This window comes from Monomorium pharaonis, chromosome 4 (assembly GCF_013373865.1).
Source record: "Monomorium pharaonis isolate MP-MQ-018 chromosome 4, ASM1337386v2, whole genome shotgun sequence".
In the NCBI taxonomy this organism is placed as follows: domain Eukaryota; kingdom Metazoa; phylum Arthropoda; class Insecta; order Hymenoptera; family Formicidae; genus Monomorium; species Monomorium pharaonis.
The window spans coordinates 30009028-30027162 of record NC_050470.1 but is presented as its reverse complement, the minus strand read 5'-3'; the positions used below and the strand labels follow the sequence as shown (position 1 = coordinate 30027162).

At 26.0% G+C, this 18135-nt stretch overlaps 1 protein-coding gene and 1 long non-coding RNA gene across 9 annotated transcripts; both read right to left on the bottom strand.

Moving 5' to 3' along the window:
• Window positions 1-39: 39 nt before the first annotated feature.
• Window positions 40-16736, bottom strand: LOC105834557 (ATP-binding cassette sub-family G member 4). 8 transcript variants are annotated; one of them, XM_036286436.1, is made up of 12 exons: window positions 16608-16735; window positions 9703-9860; window positions 6250-6560; window positions 5910-6083; window positions 4637-4847; window positions 3876-3983; window positions 3289-3407; window positions 3048-3216; window positions 2179-2279; window positions 1198-1353; window positions 820-938; window positions 40-641 (listed from the first exon to the last, which is right to left on the bottom strand). In XM_036286436.1, the coding sequence occupies exons 2-12, from the start codon at window positions 9854-9856 to the stop codon at window positions 416-418; spliced, it is 1848 nt and encodes a 615-aa protein (XP_036142329.1). In that variant the 5' UTR covers window positions 9857-9860; window positions 16608-16735; the 3' UTR covers window positions 40-415. The 8 variants fall into 8 exon arrangements, with proteins under 8 accessions (XP_036142329.1, XP_036142328.1, XP_012532580.1 ...); XM_036286435.1 differs by having other exon boundaries at window positions 416-641; window positions 9703-9856; window positions 16608-16717; XM_012677126.3 differs by lacking the exon at window positions 16608-16735 and adding an exon at window positions 11263-11554 and having other exon boundaries at window positions 416-641.
• Window positions 8115-9695, bottom strand: LOC118645425. The gene is made up of 2 exons (XR_004963119.1): window positions 8724-9695; window positions 8115-8615 (listed from the first exon to the last, which is right to left on the bottom strand). It is a non-coding gene; the product is annotated as an uncharacterized LOC118645425 (long non-coding RNA).
• Window positions 16737-18135: the final 1399 nt, after the last annotated feature.

Sequence of the window (18135 nt, the reverse complement as noted above, 5' to 3'; positions counted from 1 at the left end):
CGGCGCACTGGTAACAAAAAAATATTGTGTGTTACATGTACAGATCGATTATTTTTTTATTTGTGCAGATAAATACACTCGCATTCACTCCTCACATTAAAAATAATCGATTTTTCCTCACTTGTAACATAAACATCTATTAAAGTGTGTAAACTTAATCAAGTCGACATATTAATTATCCACTTGTATTTATTATTTTAATTTATTTTATCATTATATTTAATTTGTTTTATGATATAATATTAATCACCCCCTTACGCTATTATTATTTATCATACATTTAAGTAAAAAAACAATATATGCAACTTACATTCTTAATTCTACAATTTTTCTTAACACTTTGTTTATTATAAGAATTTGCATAATAAGTCACTTTTTGTTTAAGATATTTTCAGAATATTTTCCTGAGGTAGCTTCACTTTTTTGCATAATAAATTTTCCAATATAATATTGCATAGATGATTACGTGAAATAACAGTATCCAAGAACCAAGTATTATCAGAATTACGTAAAATGGCACTGTTGGGACGTCCATTATTGAGAGAATCTTTTTTGGCGAGCTTAAGTAACAATACATTTCCGGGCACGATAAATTAGGCCGATCAAGATAGAGCGCCTGCATCATTCCTTCAAATAAGTATCTGTAATAAAATTTTACGTTTCTTAAATTTATTGAAAAAAAATGTACAATAAACTAAAAATACAGTAAGAGCATATTTCTACACAAGAGCAAAAATACGAAAAACATAATATCCAAATAATAATAATAAATTTAAAAACTTTTAACTAATCATTATTCTGATATAAAATTGTCTATACCTGAAATAGCTTATAAAGCCTAAAGGTTGTAAATAAATCAACATTTCTTCTATTTTCACGTAAAATCCGGCGAATAGTAATAATGGTATATTGATTGCCGCTATTAAAAATATAGCTAACTAGAAAAAATTATTTTTTGTTAAACTACATTATAAATTCTTATACTAAATAATTTCTTATGCTAAATAAGAAAAACAATCCATAAACTAAAACATCTATTGCTATGAATTTTCTGATAATTTCTGAACTTATTATTATTATTATTTTATTCAATCTTTCCCAATACATAATATTGTAATATGTCATATTCAATCTTTAAGCCTATTTTAAATAGCGTAAATGTTAAATAAAATAATTAGAAATGTGTTGTTGAAGTACTTCAGTGGCAAAAACTATGCCTAAGAGTATCCCGAATGCTTGTGCAAGAATCGTAGTTAACAGACAAACGCTCCACATCTGTAGAATCCTATTATATTCCATTGGCTGCCCTGTCATGTAATATGATATAAACAAAAAAGATGAGGTGCAAAGTACCTAGAATTAAACAAATCTTTAATTTATTTTAAAAAAATAATGATGACATATTTTCAATACATTTGACACTTCAATAAGTCTATTTTCTTTAACTGAACTTTTAATACTTCTGATTTATCTTTTTCCAATAGCATACATGAAACATACATACTATTTTAATACCATGCATTTGTAAATATTTCATATATAATAAAATTAATAAATAAAAAAAATAAAATTAATAAAAAAAAATAAAAAATAAAAAAACAGATTTATAAAGTATATAATTACAAAATTACACTGAGGGAAAAAAATGATGGTTTCAAATAAGTATTTCTTTGAATAGTACTAATAACATATTTTATAGAAAATTAATAATATTTATTTGAAACAAGTAATACTTTCTATAAATTTAGAAAAGAGTACTTTGTAGCAAAAAAAAGCTTTTTGATACTGTAAAATGTAATAATTATTACAAAAGTTTCTTATTTGGATTATTGCCAATCTTACTCGTTTATTGCGCTAAATCGACCGGTCGATATTTCGTTTTCTACTTTTACAAAATTAGTATTTACGTAACACAAACAGTGTTTACTACTTTATTCTTTTTTACTATTTTCTTTTCTCAACAATAATTTCTATGATCTCAGAAAATTATGGTAAACTTGTATAACACAGTGATATAAATATCACTGTATCAGCAAGTTTGATGCAGAGCTCACACGAGAGCATTAACGTACGTTTATCAAACAGGAGAGAATAATGGTGGATTAATATTTAAACACAACTTTATGCTTAAAGGGAATAATTAATGACAGAATTGTAATTTGCTCAATTAAAACATACTTGCATTGGGAAATCCGTTAATATTTTTACACTGTAGTAAGTTCTCAGAGAATACCAATTATTTAAATATTCTTGTAGGAATACTGTTATTTCCGTGGGAACTACAATTAAATACATTTAACACATTAATAATTTGTAAAATTAACACAAAGCGTATGTATTTAAATTTTAAACGTAATAAATTAAAAATATTGTCGCAGAAGAGAGAGATTGTTTTTTTATCAGTTTTTAAATTCCCCAAAAAATTGTAATAATTTATCTATTTAAAAGATATATGCGTGTGTATTTATATTTACATTTATATTTACATTTATGTTTATATTATCAGAATATATTGGATAGCAACTAATTAGAAAGTTAATAATTTTTAGCTTAACTTAGTTTTAATTTTTAATAAATTAATTTTCTAACTACAAGTAGCAATTTTTAAAGCATGTAAACCTTAACTCGTTTACTTTTTTCCTAAGTTAAAAATTTGTCTTTATGTATCTCTAAGTAAAAAAAATAATAAAAAAATACACACTTAAAAAACAGTATTTTTGAATTTTATATAAATTTAATGTACAAAAAATTTAATTAATTATTTAATACGTATTATAATATACTGTTTTAAATAATCTAAAATAAGTCATTAAAAATTATGACACATTAATTTAATATGAATAATTCAAAATTAACCTTTAATTTAGCTTAACGTAATTTTATTCATAACTTTTAAATAAGTTTCTTGTTTATGTAACTTTTAATGTAACTAAATTAATTTTATAAGGATTAATTTCAAATTTGATTTAATTTAAAAAATATTAGCTTATCCAATCATGTATAAACTGTATAATATGAAATGGGGTAAAATATTCTATGTCACTCACTAGTTTGCACTGTCAGTAGAGCATTTATTATGAATAAAAATATTGCTTTTATAAATAAACAAGCTATATTACTGTGCACTTTTTCTGCATTATCGCCGAAATTATAGAAAACTAGTCCAAATAGCAGTGCAGTTATGATATGCGTCGCAAATCTTAGTTTTGTCAAAATCTGAAAGATTAATCAAAATGATGATTTTTCAAGAAAATCGTTTAAATATGCTTTTTAACAATTTCTACTCACATTATCTCGCTTGATGCAAATTAAGGCTCGTAGAAACAAAATCTTTTGCTGTTGCCACATCGACTTTTCTCGTATTATGTTATTTGCAGATACGCTTGTATTATCTGGTTTAAATTTATCTATAAAATCAGTCAATAAATTAGGTCAAAAATTCATTAATTATAAAGAAAGATTATAGAAGCTAAGTTAAATTTATTTATTTATTCTTTACAATATATATTAGCATATACAACATTATATCTAAATATATCTAATTGTAATATTTTGCAAAAAATTTATGTAACAATTCTCAAATCTTTTGATTTTATCTAAGAGATACGTTTTTCATTCTCAAAATTACAAAATTCTATAGAAATAGAGATTACTATTAATATAGATAAGATTTTAATTTAATAAAATAGATAAGATATTGATATATTAATTATTGCAAAGCAAAATAAAATATTATATATACTAGTATAAATTACTGAAATGAGATTTATGTCAATAAATTATTATAAATTGATAAAATAATCAAAATAATTATAAATAAAATGTTTATAAATAAAATAAAATATTAAAAAATATATATACACAATACTATTTACCATTTTTATTATGTTTATTGCGTGGTCTGAACTTTTCGTATTCATTACGACAGATTTTGTATAAATTTTCTAAATCTCCACCTCTTCGCTCGGTTATCACCTCGAGCACTGCAATCAAAGAATAGAATTAATACCAAATATTTTTTGTTTTTTAATTAAAAATATATTTTCAATTAATTAATATTATAAACATTAATATTCTCTAAATTGATAAGATTATTATAAAAAGAATTAAAATAATTCTTGCACGGTCATCCAGCACAGCTTCTCAATTTAAATATACTTCTAATATACTTCTCAATTTAAAAGTTTTAATTTTTAATATTTCTTATTTTGCTGTTTTTAACAATATTAAAAGAGAAAAATTAATAAGGCCGTTTTTAACTCCATACACTGAGAAAACTGTTCGATTAAATTATCTTTTCAAAACATAAAACAAAAATTTTAATCGGATTCGATTACAATTTACTAGAGATGAAATCACCGGAATGTTCTGGAAAAAAAAACAAATCTCTTTGTTTAAAAAGTGATGGATAGAATTTATTTTCCGCTTATTTTTGGACATTCCGATGATTTTATCTCCATTGAACTGTATTCGGATTTCTATCTGACCTAAATATCCGTTTTTACTTTTTACTAATCCAATCATTATTCTTTGGAATTTTTTTTCTGTGAATTTGTTTTATATTATTTTATATTGTTGTCCTAATTTCTAGTTGTCTCATAATTTATTTATCAAATTAGGTTGGTATAAATATTACCAAATTCGGCTATATTGTAGAAGCTAGGGCACGTAAATCCGGCAAGGTTGTACGTGTTTAAGATCTCGTTTTTTGGGCCGCAGTACATGCATTTGCCTTGATTAAGTACCATAATATTATCCATGAGTGACATCATATGACTACTGGGCTGATGTATCGAGCAAACTACTGTACAGTTTGTTTTTGTCATATTATGCAATATGCTAATAAGCTATTTGACACAAATTGTATATTTTTATACAGCATATTAAACAACAACAATTATAAATAAAAAAAGGATAATAATCTCAATAAATAAAATCTATCTTAATAGAAGCTTAATAGAAGCCATCTTACAATGTTATTGCGATATTGCTGGAATATTCTCTATCTATATTGAATTATTAATATATAACAATAATATCGTTATATATGTATATGGGGCGTTCTCTGGAAATAATATATTTAATATCATCTGTACGATGATCGTAAATTTAATTAATTATATTTGCAAATATATAGTGTTGACTTGTACACGCGATATTAAATATATATATTTCTGATTTTAAAAATTAATCAAGCTGATAATAAAAACTTTTAGGTATTTGAACACACGCGACCTGAAAAGTGCGTTATTCCATTCGTTTATACATATATTGGTTATTGCGAGAAGTATCATTATATGCTTCGGTGGATAAATTGGTTAAGACTTACTCATGGAATGATCAAAGATCAAAGTTTAAATTCTAGCTACAGTGTTATCTTTCGCAATAATTTCTTTACCGTTTTTTTTCCTGGCATTTAAGTTAACACATCCTATAGATGTTTGTTAGCATCAAAAGATATTAAATTGCTAGTCAATATTACATATTCCGATGATAAAATTGTGTTGTAAGATGGAAAATTTATCAAAGCGCAGTATATTCTGATGATTGTAAATTTAAGTTGATCAATTATATATGCAGACGTCTAGTATTAGCTCGTACAGGCAATATTAAATATACATATTTCTGATTTTTAAAATCAATTGAGCTGATAATAACAAAATTTCTTATTAGGTATTTGTATATATTTATATAAAATTTGAAATCTTGATTATCTTATCAAATATTAATTATCTTATTTAAATTGGGAGATATTTTTTTTTTTAACTTTGACCTTGATACATGTTACACAGTTGAGAATACTAATCAATCTTTCTTTATATATTAATTAATGGTTTTGTAATTTTCAAGATACTTAAATGAATTTGACTATTTATCGCTGTAATTTAGATTAGTAATTTACATCATACCTGATAAGACGCAGCACTATCAAGACCGCTTATTGGTTCATCTAATAAAAAAACTGTTGTTTTAGTCACCATTTCAACCCCGATAGAGAGCCTTTTCCGTTCCCCACCACTTAATTTATATGCTAATGTGTCTAGACAATTTGATAAATTAAGATTCTCCGCGATATCAGTCACCTGACAGAAATAATAATACATTGCATTTTATTATATGCGCGTGCGTGTTTATAGAAAACTAATACTATAATAGTATAAAATAAATATAATAATAATAAATACATATAATTTATATGATGCGCTTGAAATACTTGAATATCTTTATTTGCGTTTACATTTTACTTACAACTGAATGAATCGCTTGTTTGGTCTGATTAACGTCAAGTTTTAGTCGAGCTGCTATGTAGAGTGTTTCCCTCGCTGTGAGATATGGCAATAAATCAAATTGTTGCGGCACGTAGCATACATGTTTGCGAAATGTCTCTCTATTCCGTTCAATGCCATTTATCGTGATAGTACCTTTAATATCAATTGATTGTTTGTTTGATACAATTTTCAGTAGAGTTGTCTTTCCTGCGCCAGAAGGACCAATTATCATCGTAACCTTTCCTGGTTGAAAATATCCCGTTACATTATGTAAGATTGTTTTCTCTACTCCTGTAATAAATATTCCTCTTAAATTGTTTTTGCAGTAGATTACATGCAGAAAACTGAATGACCCTCTATCTAATATTGCATTTATGCATATTATATAAGAGTTACAAAGTAGTACAAGAACTTGCTGAAAAAAATTGACACAACAAACTTTCAATTATGACAGGTAAATAATTAATCTTTAACACACACTGAGAGAAAAAAAAAGAAACTTAAAAGCAAATTCTACTTACAACATTTTCTTCGTTATTTATTTAACACAAAAAAGTGGTTTACAATGATAAAATATACATTTCTGTAAAAAATGTCTAACTTTTTTTGTTAATTTTAAGTTAATTAAAATACATTATATTTTTCTTATTAATATTGATTTATTTCTTAAAAATACAATTTTTACAGTAAAATATACATTATTTTCTATAAATAATTTTAAGTATTTTTCTCTAATAAATAGATTATTTAAATATGACATAAAAGTTTTACTTCTAGCAAATAAATAATTTATTTTTACACTGGATCTCTTTAAATAAGAAATATTTTACAGAAATATATTTTATAAGTATATTTCTCAGAATATTTTATAGAAATGCATAATTTGTTTTTACAAATAAATTTTTTTTAAACAAATAAATATTGAAGAAAACATCACAAGAAATATTTGATTCTCAATACTTCGACATTTTTCTCTGATCCCATAAAAATCTTAAAAAGGAAAAAAAGATACGCCAAGTACATAAACGCGTGCTTTCAAAAATTATTTTGAGATCACTAAAAATTAGTCAAGAGTATTTTTTTAAAAAACTTAAAGAAATCTAACAAACATAAAATAACAAACTTAAAAATTATACAAATATAATTTAAAAAATAATAAAATTAGCCAGATATATTTTTAAAAAACTTAGAAAAGCTCCATAAAAGTTTATTCAAAAATTATTTGAAAAATGAAAATGTTATTAATAATAAGAAATAATGAAACAAAAAACTTGGCGTGCCCGGCTCGTATTTTTTCCAAGGCTCTATTATTGATAAATGTATATGCACACGGAAATTGATAAGGTTGATATACATAAAGGCTGTGTTCCAAAATTCACTGCCAGTACTGAAAATCTATAGTCCACGTTACACATACTATAAATTTTTAGTATCGTGTGGTAAAATTTTACCACATAGTGTGGTAAATTGTGCTAGTGATATAACATGAATTTTAAATTGTTGTATTTAGTTATCTAAAAGTGGTATAATAGTGAAAAATGTTTATTCTCAATTTAACAAAAAATTATTTCAGTAATGAAGGTAGTATTTTATAGCCGATTTTTTTCTTATATTCACCATTATTAACTTTAAACCATATACAGCAAAAAAAGAAGGCAACAAAATAGTCATTTGAATATTTTTCTTTACTTGAACCCCTGTGCCACTTGTTGTGCCTGAGCAGAGGAACTTCCTTAACGTGGGTGAAGTCATCGTGTCGTGTACCAATCAGATTTTGTAATATCAACCAGATTTATGTATCAACCAGACTGTTTTTTCCGTGCAAGAATGCAATTAATACAAATATTTTTATCGTATAGTTTGAACATTCAAATGCTTGTAATTTTATTAATTTTTTATTAATAATATATTATTTTTGACATTTATTACATATATATTATGTATATTATTTGTCTATGTTATTATTATTTATTTACTTTTTTATTTTATTAAAAAATAAATAACTAATTAAATTTTTTGCGTAAAATTGCACACGAATATATTGTGCGTAGAAAAACTGTTCACTACACAGTTTTTGTGTTCTGTGTGCAATTTTTAATTCAAGGATAATTCTTGTGCACAATTTTTCCACATACAATTTTTTTGTGTACAATATATTTGTGTAGAATATTCTGATCGTGTACAATTATTTTATGTAGAATATGATCAGTGCCATATTCACCACTTACATTACAAAATAATTTCTTATATATTTTAGTTTTATAAAATTGTATGTAGGCACATTGTGAAGCTTCTTGAAGGACAAACTGGCTTTGCATGTGTGTATACATGTATGTACATGTAAATCTGTGGAAAATAACTCAAGTGAGCTTCTTCGCGCAAAAGATCTCGAGATCTCAGTATTATAAAGTTTAATTATTATATTTTTTTCATGTACCAATATTCACCACTTACATTACAAAATAATTTTATTTTAGTTTATAAAATTGTATGTAGACACATTGTGAAGGCCCTTGAAAAACAAACTGACTTTATGTGTGTGTGTGTGTACATGTGAATCTGTGAAAAATAACTCAAGTGAGCTTTTTCGTGCAAAAGATCTCGAGATCTCAAAATTGAGTGTATCAATTTTAATCGAACTGGTCTCAATCAAAAGCTCACATCAATATTATATAATAAAATTGCCATTAGATTTTTTTATTATAATTTTAGTTTCTGAGATATTTTAACTGAAAGTGAATTTGACAGCTAAATTCCAGAAATAAAGCTTAGTAGCGGCGTGACATTTGCGCAGTGAACTTTACGTCACGCGGCACGATTCTTTATGTATGACATTTGCGCAGTGAAGTTACGTGATGCGACACAATTCTTTATGTATTTATGTACTTAGCGTTACCGCTACCGCGTCGCTTGATTGTATATAATTAAGACAATGTACCGCCAACGATACGACGATACCATAGACTACGAATAGTTTGTCGTTATTGTATAAGATGCAATACAAATCAAACAAAAATAAATATTGAAATTCCAAAAAATAGTAGATTTATTTAAAAAAAATTAATTTAATTTTTAAAAATAAATGTTATTTATATATAAATGTTAAATAATTCTAATCAAATAATTGATTGTTACAAAGAAAATTAATTTGCTTGAATGGAATTTATTTTTCTAGCAAAAATTAGATAATTTTTTTTAAATTTGCCTTTAAATATCTCGACTTATTCTCTCAGTGTACATATATAAATCAAAGCACCTAATTACAGTTAATTATAATAATTACAACATAATTAACAAAATATTTGCGCAATATGTATCATTTATTGTATGTATGTATGTACGCATTTATTGGAATTCTGATATCTCGGAGTGCAAAAATATTAAAAACGCAAAACAACCAACTTTCAATAAATATGTGTGATACTAAACTTGCCTTTGCTGTTGCGAACTGAATAACAGAGATCACTAAATTCAATGCACATTTGTAAATTCTCAGATTTCAGCAATTTTTCCGATTCTTGCAAAAGAATCTTACATTCATTGTTCACCATCTTCGTTGCGTTATTTTCTCTGTTTGCTTCCATCATCTTTCTAAACAATTTATAAAATTAACTGTCCGTTTTCAGTTGATTACTTTAAGAACGGAATTTATAGTCCAATCTTATATTCAAGATCATCTTAAGTATGATCTTAAGACGTCAATACTATTATTTTATTGGTTAAGTAAAATTTTAATTCTGCTCGTGGCTAAACTTAAGATAATCTTAAGCTTAAGATCGATCTATAAATACCGGCCCAAGTGTTAGTAATTATAATTTTATCTTACTGGCTGTAAGTTCAAGAGAAAGGTTGTCTTTCAATTTCAACATTAACCGATTCACTGGTGGAACGAAATCAACGTTTTGTGCCAAAACTGGTGAGAACTAATAATTAGATATTTTATATAAAAGTTTACTTGTTGCATAAGGGTACTAAGCTTTATGCAAATTCGTTAAAAATTAGAAGAAATTTCATAGTGCGTATATATGTGGCATTACTAGCCGTAGTACTTTTTTCCGCGAATATATGCATCATTACTGGTGAACCGGTTAAGCTGATAAGAAATAATAGCGGAGTTTTGATATTTCATATTTTAATGCTTATTTTAAAATAAACTTATTTAATTATGTTTATATAATATATTATTTTAAATATTTTAAATATATATAAATAATAAAATATTCTCTCTCTCTCTCTCTCTCTCTCTCTCTCTCTCTCTCTCTCTCTCTCTCTCTCTTTCTGTAATGAGCAACTTTACAACAATGACATCACTATAATCCTAAATTTCACAGTTCTCGAACAAAGAGGCAATCTTGTTATTAGACACTATTAGGTTTCAATGTAGGTTTAATTAAAAAATAGCGATAATCTTTAATATATAGCCAAAAATTTGCTTTAAAAATTAATTTTACTATTACTTATTTTCTTTTAAACTATATAATGTTTGTTTGAAAAATGTTTAAGAAGAGTTATTTTTTTCTTTCAGATATTTAAAAGGATGCTGAACCGTTCTGTTTTACCGATTATTTCGATTATTTCCAATTCACCAATCTTTTAATTGTATTTACAGAATTAAAAATCCTTTTTTACAATTAAAGTACAGACGGTAACATAATACACTTGTAAGAATTTTATATAAAAAACAAAAAAAAATTTAAATTTTTAGCATCCCCTTAAGCATATTGGTTAAAATAAAATATTCTCTATATACAGCGTGTATCAGACATACCACACTTTTCTTTTAACAATGTATAATTGTCCAAAAGCACAAGTTGATTTCGAGTTCTGCTTATTATTAAAAGAATCCGTAAAGAAGAACAGTCGAAAAGATTCCAATACAAACCAATAAATTTTGACAGTAAATATAGTACATTTATTTAAAAAAAGGAAAAAAAATAAAAATTAAAAAGGAATGAAGAAAAAATTTAATACGCGCATGAGGCGTTTCACGTACGTGTCACAATGTTTAATCACACTACGCGGAAATTTAATTATTCCCACATCATCCGTTTCACTGAACAGTCCGAGAAGATCTGACTCTTACGTACAAATTTCCTGGAGTATTTATTACGTAAATGATAGTGTGATTTACTTCTAAGAAGAAGGCAGTCCCTCCTCCAATAATAATTTTTATATATAGTGGTTGCCGTACAGAACATAATTCTGTTGACTCTTATTTTTTTTAAACTACAGAACTACACTGATAAAAGTTATTGATTAAATCAGAAATCAACAAATGCACTTCTCGGCCGATTACAGTAGACTTTGCCTCCAGCTATTCCTCTTACCTCGCAATGCCGCGTGCAGCCTATAAACTTTGCAGGTTCGAGAAGTGCATTTCTTGCCGACTACTGGATTAAACCTTTTAACTTAATTAAATTTCAAAAACAATAATAATGATACAAACAATTATAAAGGGCTCGTTAATGCTAAGCAAAAATAATATGATAAACAGGTCAATGTATCGAGCCAAGACAAATTTTCTTAATACATTACACGGAAAAAATGACTTCGTAACAGCAGCTAAATTTCAATAGCTGAATCCAGGTTAGCTCTAACAGCTACCGCCTTAGTATTATAGCTAAACTCTGTCTATTACAGCAAAACGACGTTAACTGTAACGTAAAAGTTTATTAGCTGAATTAAAAGCGTATATTAGCACAAGCAGCTAAAAAAATTGCAGCCATAGCTAAATTTTATTCAGCTAAGCGACATTTGTCTTTAGTAGCAATAATCTGTTGCTATAATAGCTAAGTGCAAGTAGCGAATAATTTTAGCTTAAACAGCAACTGCATTAGCTGTCCCTAGAATAAGGACGCACTTTAGTTGTCACAGCTATATATATTTTAGCTCCCACTGCTAATCCTTTTTTTCCGTGTATAATTAATTAGATAAACATTATATAATTATAAACGCGACTAATAACACTGTGTTAAAGAAACGTTTCGACTATACTTAGGGCGGGTTTATCAATGCTCAGCTAAGTTAAATTTGACTAATAGTTAAATACTAACTGTAAGCTATGTGTTTATCAAAGCGGAATAACTAACAGTTACGCATAAACTGTTGGTTAAAGTGTTTGTTACAAACACTTTAACCAACAGTTTATGCGTAACTGTTAGTTATTCCGCTTTGATAAACACATAGCTTACAGTTAGTATTTAACTATTAGTCAAATTTAACTTAGCTGAGCATTGATAAACCCGCCCTTAGTCTTCTTCAGTCACAATACATTACCAACATGTATGAAATTAAAACATGAATGAAATAATGGACACGAAAATATAATTAAACAGTTAAACAAGATGACCATTGAACAACCATAAAACAGCTCATTGAGTATCAAATTATGTTATAATAAATAAAAACGTAAACCAATCAATAATATAATTAAATGAATAATAAAATAAAAAATAATGAAATTTTTTCGTAAGTCGGTTTTCATATTAAAATAAATTTATAAGATTAAAAACGATGGAAACCGTGTTATGAATAACATAAACTGGTATGCGTATTGCAGAAAACTGTAAACTTATATATGTTAATCGCAGACTTTAAAACACAATATTAAAAAGAGCAACAACACACAGAGTATTTGACAAAGCGCTAGAGACAAGTGTCAACAACAATAATGGTTTTAAATCATAAAAACGAACGAAATAAGGGCTAACATACCAAGATTTTAGTGTTTATCATACATGTATATATTTACAAAAAAACAACAAACGTTTCGAGCTGCAATAAGGTGATCATCATCAGTGATTACAATAATTAAAAAATAAATTAATAAAATATTACGGTAAATTATTAAAAATGATATCTTTGGATTGCGACAAACATTATATATTATAAAGTTTCATGTACAATGGGCACAATTAAAGATACGAAAATAATTTATTATAAAAATGTTTCAAAAATTTACATTGCATTAATTTGATATTATTATTAGAAATTAGAAGTTTTTAATATAAAAATTTTTTAATATAAAAGGTATCAGTTGATACTGACGGTTCCAAATGAGTTTGAATTCTTGATCAAAATTATAATTAGTAGGCAAGTGTCAAGTTTATAAATTGATACAAAGTCTATTAATCTAAATATAAAAAGTTTTTGTATAAAAATTAAGAATACTATACATAAAAAAACATATAAAATAAAGATTGTCAAGATAATCAAAGAACTAGTTAAGAATAAAATATATAAGTAAATGTGAGTGAGACACAACCTGTTGCCATTATGAATAGAATATAACAGATTAATTTTTAGGAAAAGAAGAGAAGGAGGAAGTGATAGTGTAGGAAGACAACAGAACATATCCAGAAATACACGCGGGAATCTATATACCATGCTTTTTTTTATTTCAAAGTATCTCAAACTCGGGACAAAGGTACAGAGACGTGTTCAGATTGCGTCGCACAAACAGAATGAGTTGAGAAAGTATAATACGAACGCAACGTGTTCCGCATAGATGGCAATGATTAGCATACTACTGAAAGCAAAGTCATTGCGAGTCGCCAAATATCAGCGAATATCATTCGCCAACAGGAAGTAACAGGAAGAGAATGAGGGGAATGTGTACTAATGAGGAGATAGTAACTTGTGGGATTAGAAGAATATATTTACCATCTGGTCGACATATTTAACAGCTTGCATCACGATTTATTTTTTATACATTCTGCTTTCGTAACTATCTTATTAAAAAAAGATAGTGTTTTTGGAATCGGACCATACCTTAATTTCATTAGATGTGATGTCACTTTTTACCAATGTCCCAACAGACTTGGTTATAAAAAGTGTTACGAGAAGATGACATTTGATTTCTGAAAACAGCTATTTTACTTGATAATTTTATTATTGCTTTAAATTGATTCTACTTATTTTTCTAACAAGTTTTTTATAAGCAGATTTTCAGTACTCTCATGGGTTTCTCTCTTTCTCTCCTATTATAGCGGATTTAGTAATGTGTAACTTAGAAGAATCTGCCTTGGCTCACATCTTCTTTTCTCCTAAATTTTACTTTTGCTACATGGAACATTATCTTATTTGCACCTCAGTAAAATTAACGTTTTATTGATTTTTAACTCGTTCCCTGAGTAATTACAATTCACGATAGAGATGTGAAGATCGGTGAAGAGGATCGCCTTAGCTTCCTTGATCATAAAAGATAACAAAATTATTAGATTCTATTACAAAACAAAAGAACGATAGAAAATAATATTATATCTTGAAATATATTTCATCGTGGAATATATATATGGAGACATTATGATTAATAGTTTTGTTGGATTCTATTGTAATTAATAATTCATCTATATTAAATATATAGATAAAAAAAACTTTAAGTTCTCTATGATATAATCACAAAAGAAAATTTTTTGTTGTTAACTATACTAACGATATACTTGACATAATATTAATCTCTAAGTATAAATTACTGTAGACATTGCATCGTATAATTTATATAAAGTTGTCAGGTCAAGCGTGAATATTTTTCTATTACAAATCTCTATCACAATGTTATTACAAAAAATGTAAAAAGAGAATTTATAAAAAATTGTCATAAACTTTCGTTAAATTATCATTATGTAAAAAAATAAAAAGATAAGAAACAATCAAAGAATTTGATGCGGCAAATATTATATTATCGATAATAACTAATTAAAAAGTTAAAAGTTAATAATAAAGTTAAAAAGTTAATAGCTTTTAATTTAATTTAGTTAATTTTAAATAATTTAATTTTTAACTTTAACTAGTTATTTTTGAAACGTATAAACTTTAACTTGTTAACTTTTTCCTAAATTAAAAATTTTATCTGGACAAAAAAAAATAAAATAAAAATGCATTTCTGCATAAAAACAATATTTTTTTGTTATTTTATATAACTAATATTATAACTTAATTTACAAATAAAATATTAAATATATTTGATGATCGACACTGTAATTATGTTGGTAATCTGAATTAAATAAATTATATAGTTTTTTAATTTAATATAAATAAAGTGTTACAAAATTAATTTTTATTTTAACTTAAGTTAAATTAATCTTAACGTAATTTTAACTGAGTTAATATTTTATTTATGTAACTTTTAACTTAACTGAATTAATTTTACAAAATATGCTAAAACACGATAAGAAAAAATGCAGTGATGCAAGGTTTTATCATATATATATATATATATATATATATATATATATATATAAAATCTACTTCCTGATAATCGAACACTTAGTCAAACGTGTCATGCTCATGCCTCGTGTGTTGTGCAAACTATAACCTTGATTACATGCGTCAGCACATGCCAGTTTATGAAGATAACAAGACAAAAATAACATAACACCAGGATTGGGTAGTAACTAGTTAAATAGTTGAAAGTTATTAATAAAGTTAAAAAGTTAGTAACTTTTAATTTAAATTAGTTAATTTTAAATAATTTAATTTTTAACTTTAACTAGTTATTGTTTAAACGTATAAACTTTAACTGATTAACTTTTTTCTTAAATTAAAAATTTTATCTGGGGGAAAGAAAAAAATTATAAAATAAAAATTTATTTCTGCATAAAAACAATAATTTTTGTTATTTCATATTATAATTTAATTTATAAATAAAATATATTGAATACATTTGATGATCGATACTATAATTATGTTGGTAATCTGACTAAAATAAATTATATGGCTTTTTAATTTAATATAAATACTAAAGCTTCTCAAAATTAACTTTTACTTTAACTTGGGTTAAAGTAATCTCAACGTAACTTTAACTGAGTTAGTTTTTTATTTATGTAACTTTAAACTTAACTAAATTAATTTTATAATTCATTAATTTTAATTTAATTTAGTTAAAAAAATATATTAACTTACTCAACCCTGCATAACACGATAAGATATGTCATCAAAGATATGTACATAGTTTTAGTAAACAATTTTTCTTATATAATTATATATAACGTAAAAAAGTTGACTAATACGTTTATTAAAAATGTGCTTAATTTGCTCGTAAAATGGAACCAACAAAACTACATTACGTATAAAAAATTAACATTTACGTATAACAAGATTTACTGCAGTGAAGCTTATGAATTTCCTGAGATTTATAAGCTGAATTGTTTATTTAAGCCGGTTCATAGTTTGTTCTTATGTTTAAGATTATCTGTACAATCTTAAGATTTATCACAGAGTATTAGTATTTAAGAGACGATTTTAAAATATGATTTTATCTAATTAATTTTTTAGTTTGTTTCTTATTATTACTTGTTTAAACATGTTAATTGCAGTAAAAGATTTATTTAGTATTACCTTCTATTATAAATTAAGGCCCTTGTTTCTCGTAAATACGTCTCTATTCTAGTCTTAGCTTAGGCAAGCGAAGATCGTGACGTACGGTGTAGAGCGGAGCGATTTAGACTGTCGAACTTAGACTTCGACCACGCGACACGAGGCACAGCCCGCACAGCAGCGCGTGCAAGCCACTTTATACGTTAATCAACGTAAAGTCGTCTTTAATTGTTTTCCGCAGTAGTGTGAGTATATACAAGAAACTCGGAGTTACTATTTTCCACTGGTGATCCCAGTATCTGTGGATATTTACCCTGATAAGGTAAAGAAAAAGATTTATAAAATTGTATGACAAAATATTGTAAAAAATGTATAATCCGTCATTATGTGGGTATATTTGAGAAAATAGATGTAGAAACATTAACCTTTTATGAAACATTAAAAAATGTTTGCACAATTAAATTTTTCAATGGTATGTTGGCATAATAATAGCGATATGGTAAATTATCTTAACAGCACATTTGCAAAATTAAATTCAGAAATAAATTGTGAAATAATTAAGAAAACTATTTGAGTCGTAACATGTTCAAAACATTTAGAAATATAATTGTGTACGAAAGACTTAAATTATTCCACAATTATTTCTAAATTATGATGCACAAATATTAAAACATGGAATGTGTAATATTTTGTGTTTCAATATTTATGCGTTATAATGTAGAAATAATTTAAGTATTTCTGATCCCGCTATTACTATCAATGAGATAAATTTTCCGACGGACGCAACTAATCTGTCAGATAAAGTGCCTCTTTTTTAATGTGTATTAAATGTCTGTTAAAGTAGCGATATTTGTTAACTTTGTTATAATATCTTTTGATATTAATTTTGAATAAAATACTGAAGATTAAATGCTGTAAATATTGCACATTATTTTTGCTGTTTTATTGCTACATTATATTGTGAAAATATTTAAGATTATAATGTGATAATTTTAAATGCTGAAATAATTGCAAAATATTTATGTTTTAAATTATATTTGTCTAATCATTAACAAATATTATTTACGAATTATATTCTGATAAAACTGTTGCGTTATGGCGAATCATCATAGCATAATTTTTGATGCCATTATTTTGCAATGTTTGCAAAATCTTCCTATCAGGGTAACACGAACGCGGAGTAATCCTTCCATCGTAAGATTGAACTAACTCCTCCGGCATTCGGAATAACAAAAAGAAAAAATCAGTGCTTATTTCAAAATGTGGTTGTGCCGTCGACCGGAGATTTACAAGACGGATTTCACAAACAAATGGATATCTGTACAATAAACGACTTCACGCAAGTATTAATTGTTGGCTGAACTTCTCCCGGTCCCGCCTCACGCTTTTAACGTGATTCTTTCGTACGAGATATTCGGAGCACGCGTCACGATAACTGTTGTACGCTGACGAATTCTCCAACAAGATTAGTATTATAGGTTATTATTGTAAATTTTATTATATATTTTTATTTTATAATAGTTATTTGTATTTTTATTGTGAAATAGAT

Excerpts from the sequence above, each read along its gene's own strand:
- LOC105834557 (XM_036286436.1), bottom strand. The coding sequence starts at position 9,856 with ATGATGGAAGCAAACAGAGAAAATAACGCAACGAAGATGGTGAACAAT. Across the intron at positions 4,848-5,909 it reads ATAGTGCTGCGTCTTATCAG|CTTATTAGCATATTGCATAA; the intron begins GTATGATGTAAA and ends TGTGTCAAATAG. Across the intron at positions 939-1,197 it reads GCATAGTTTTTGCCACTGAA|TTAGCTATATTTTTAATAGC; the intron begins GTACTTCAACAA and ends AATTTTTTCTAG.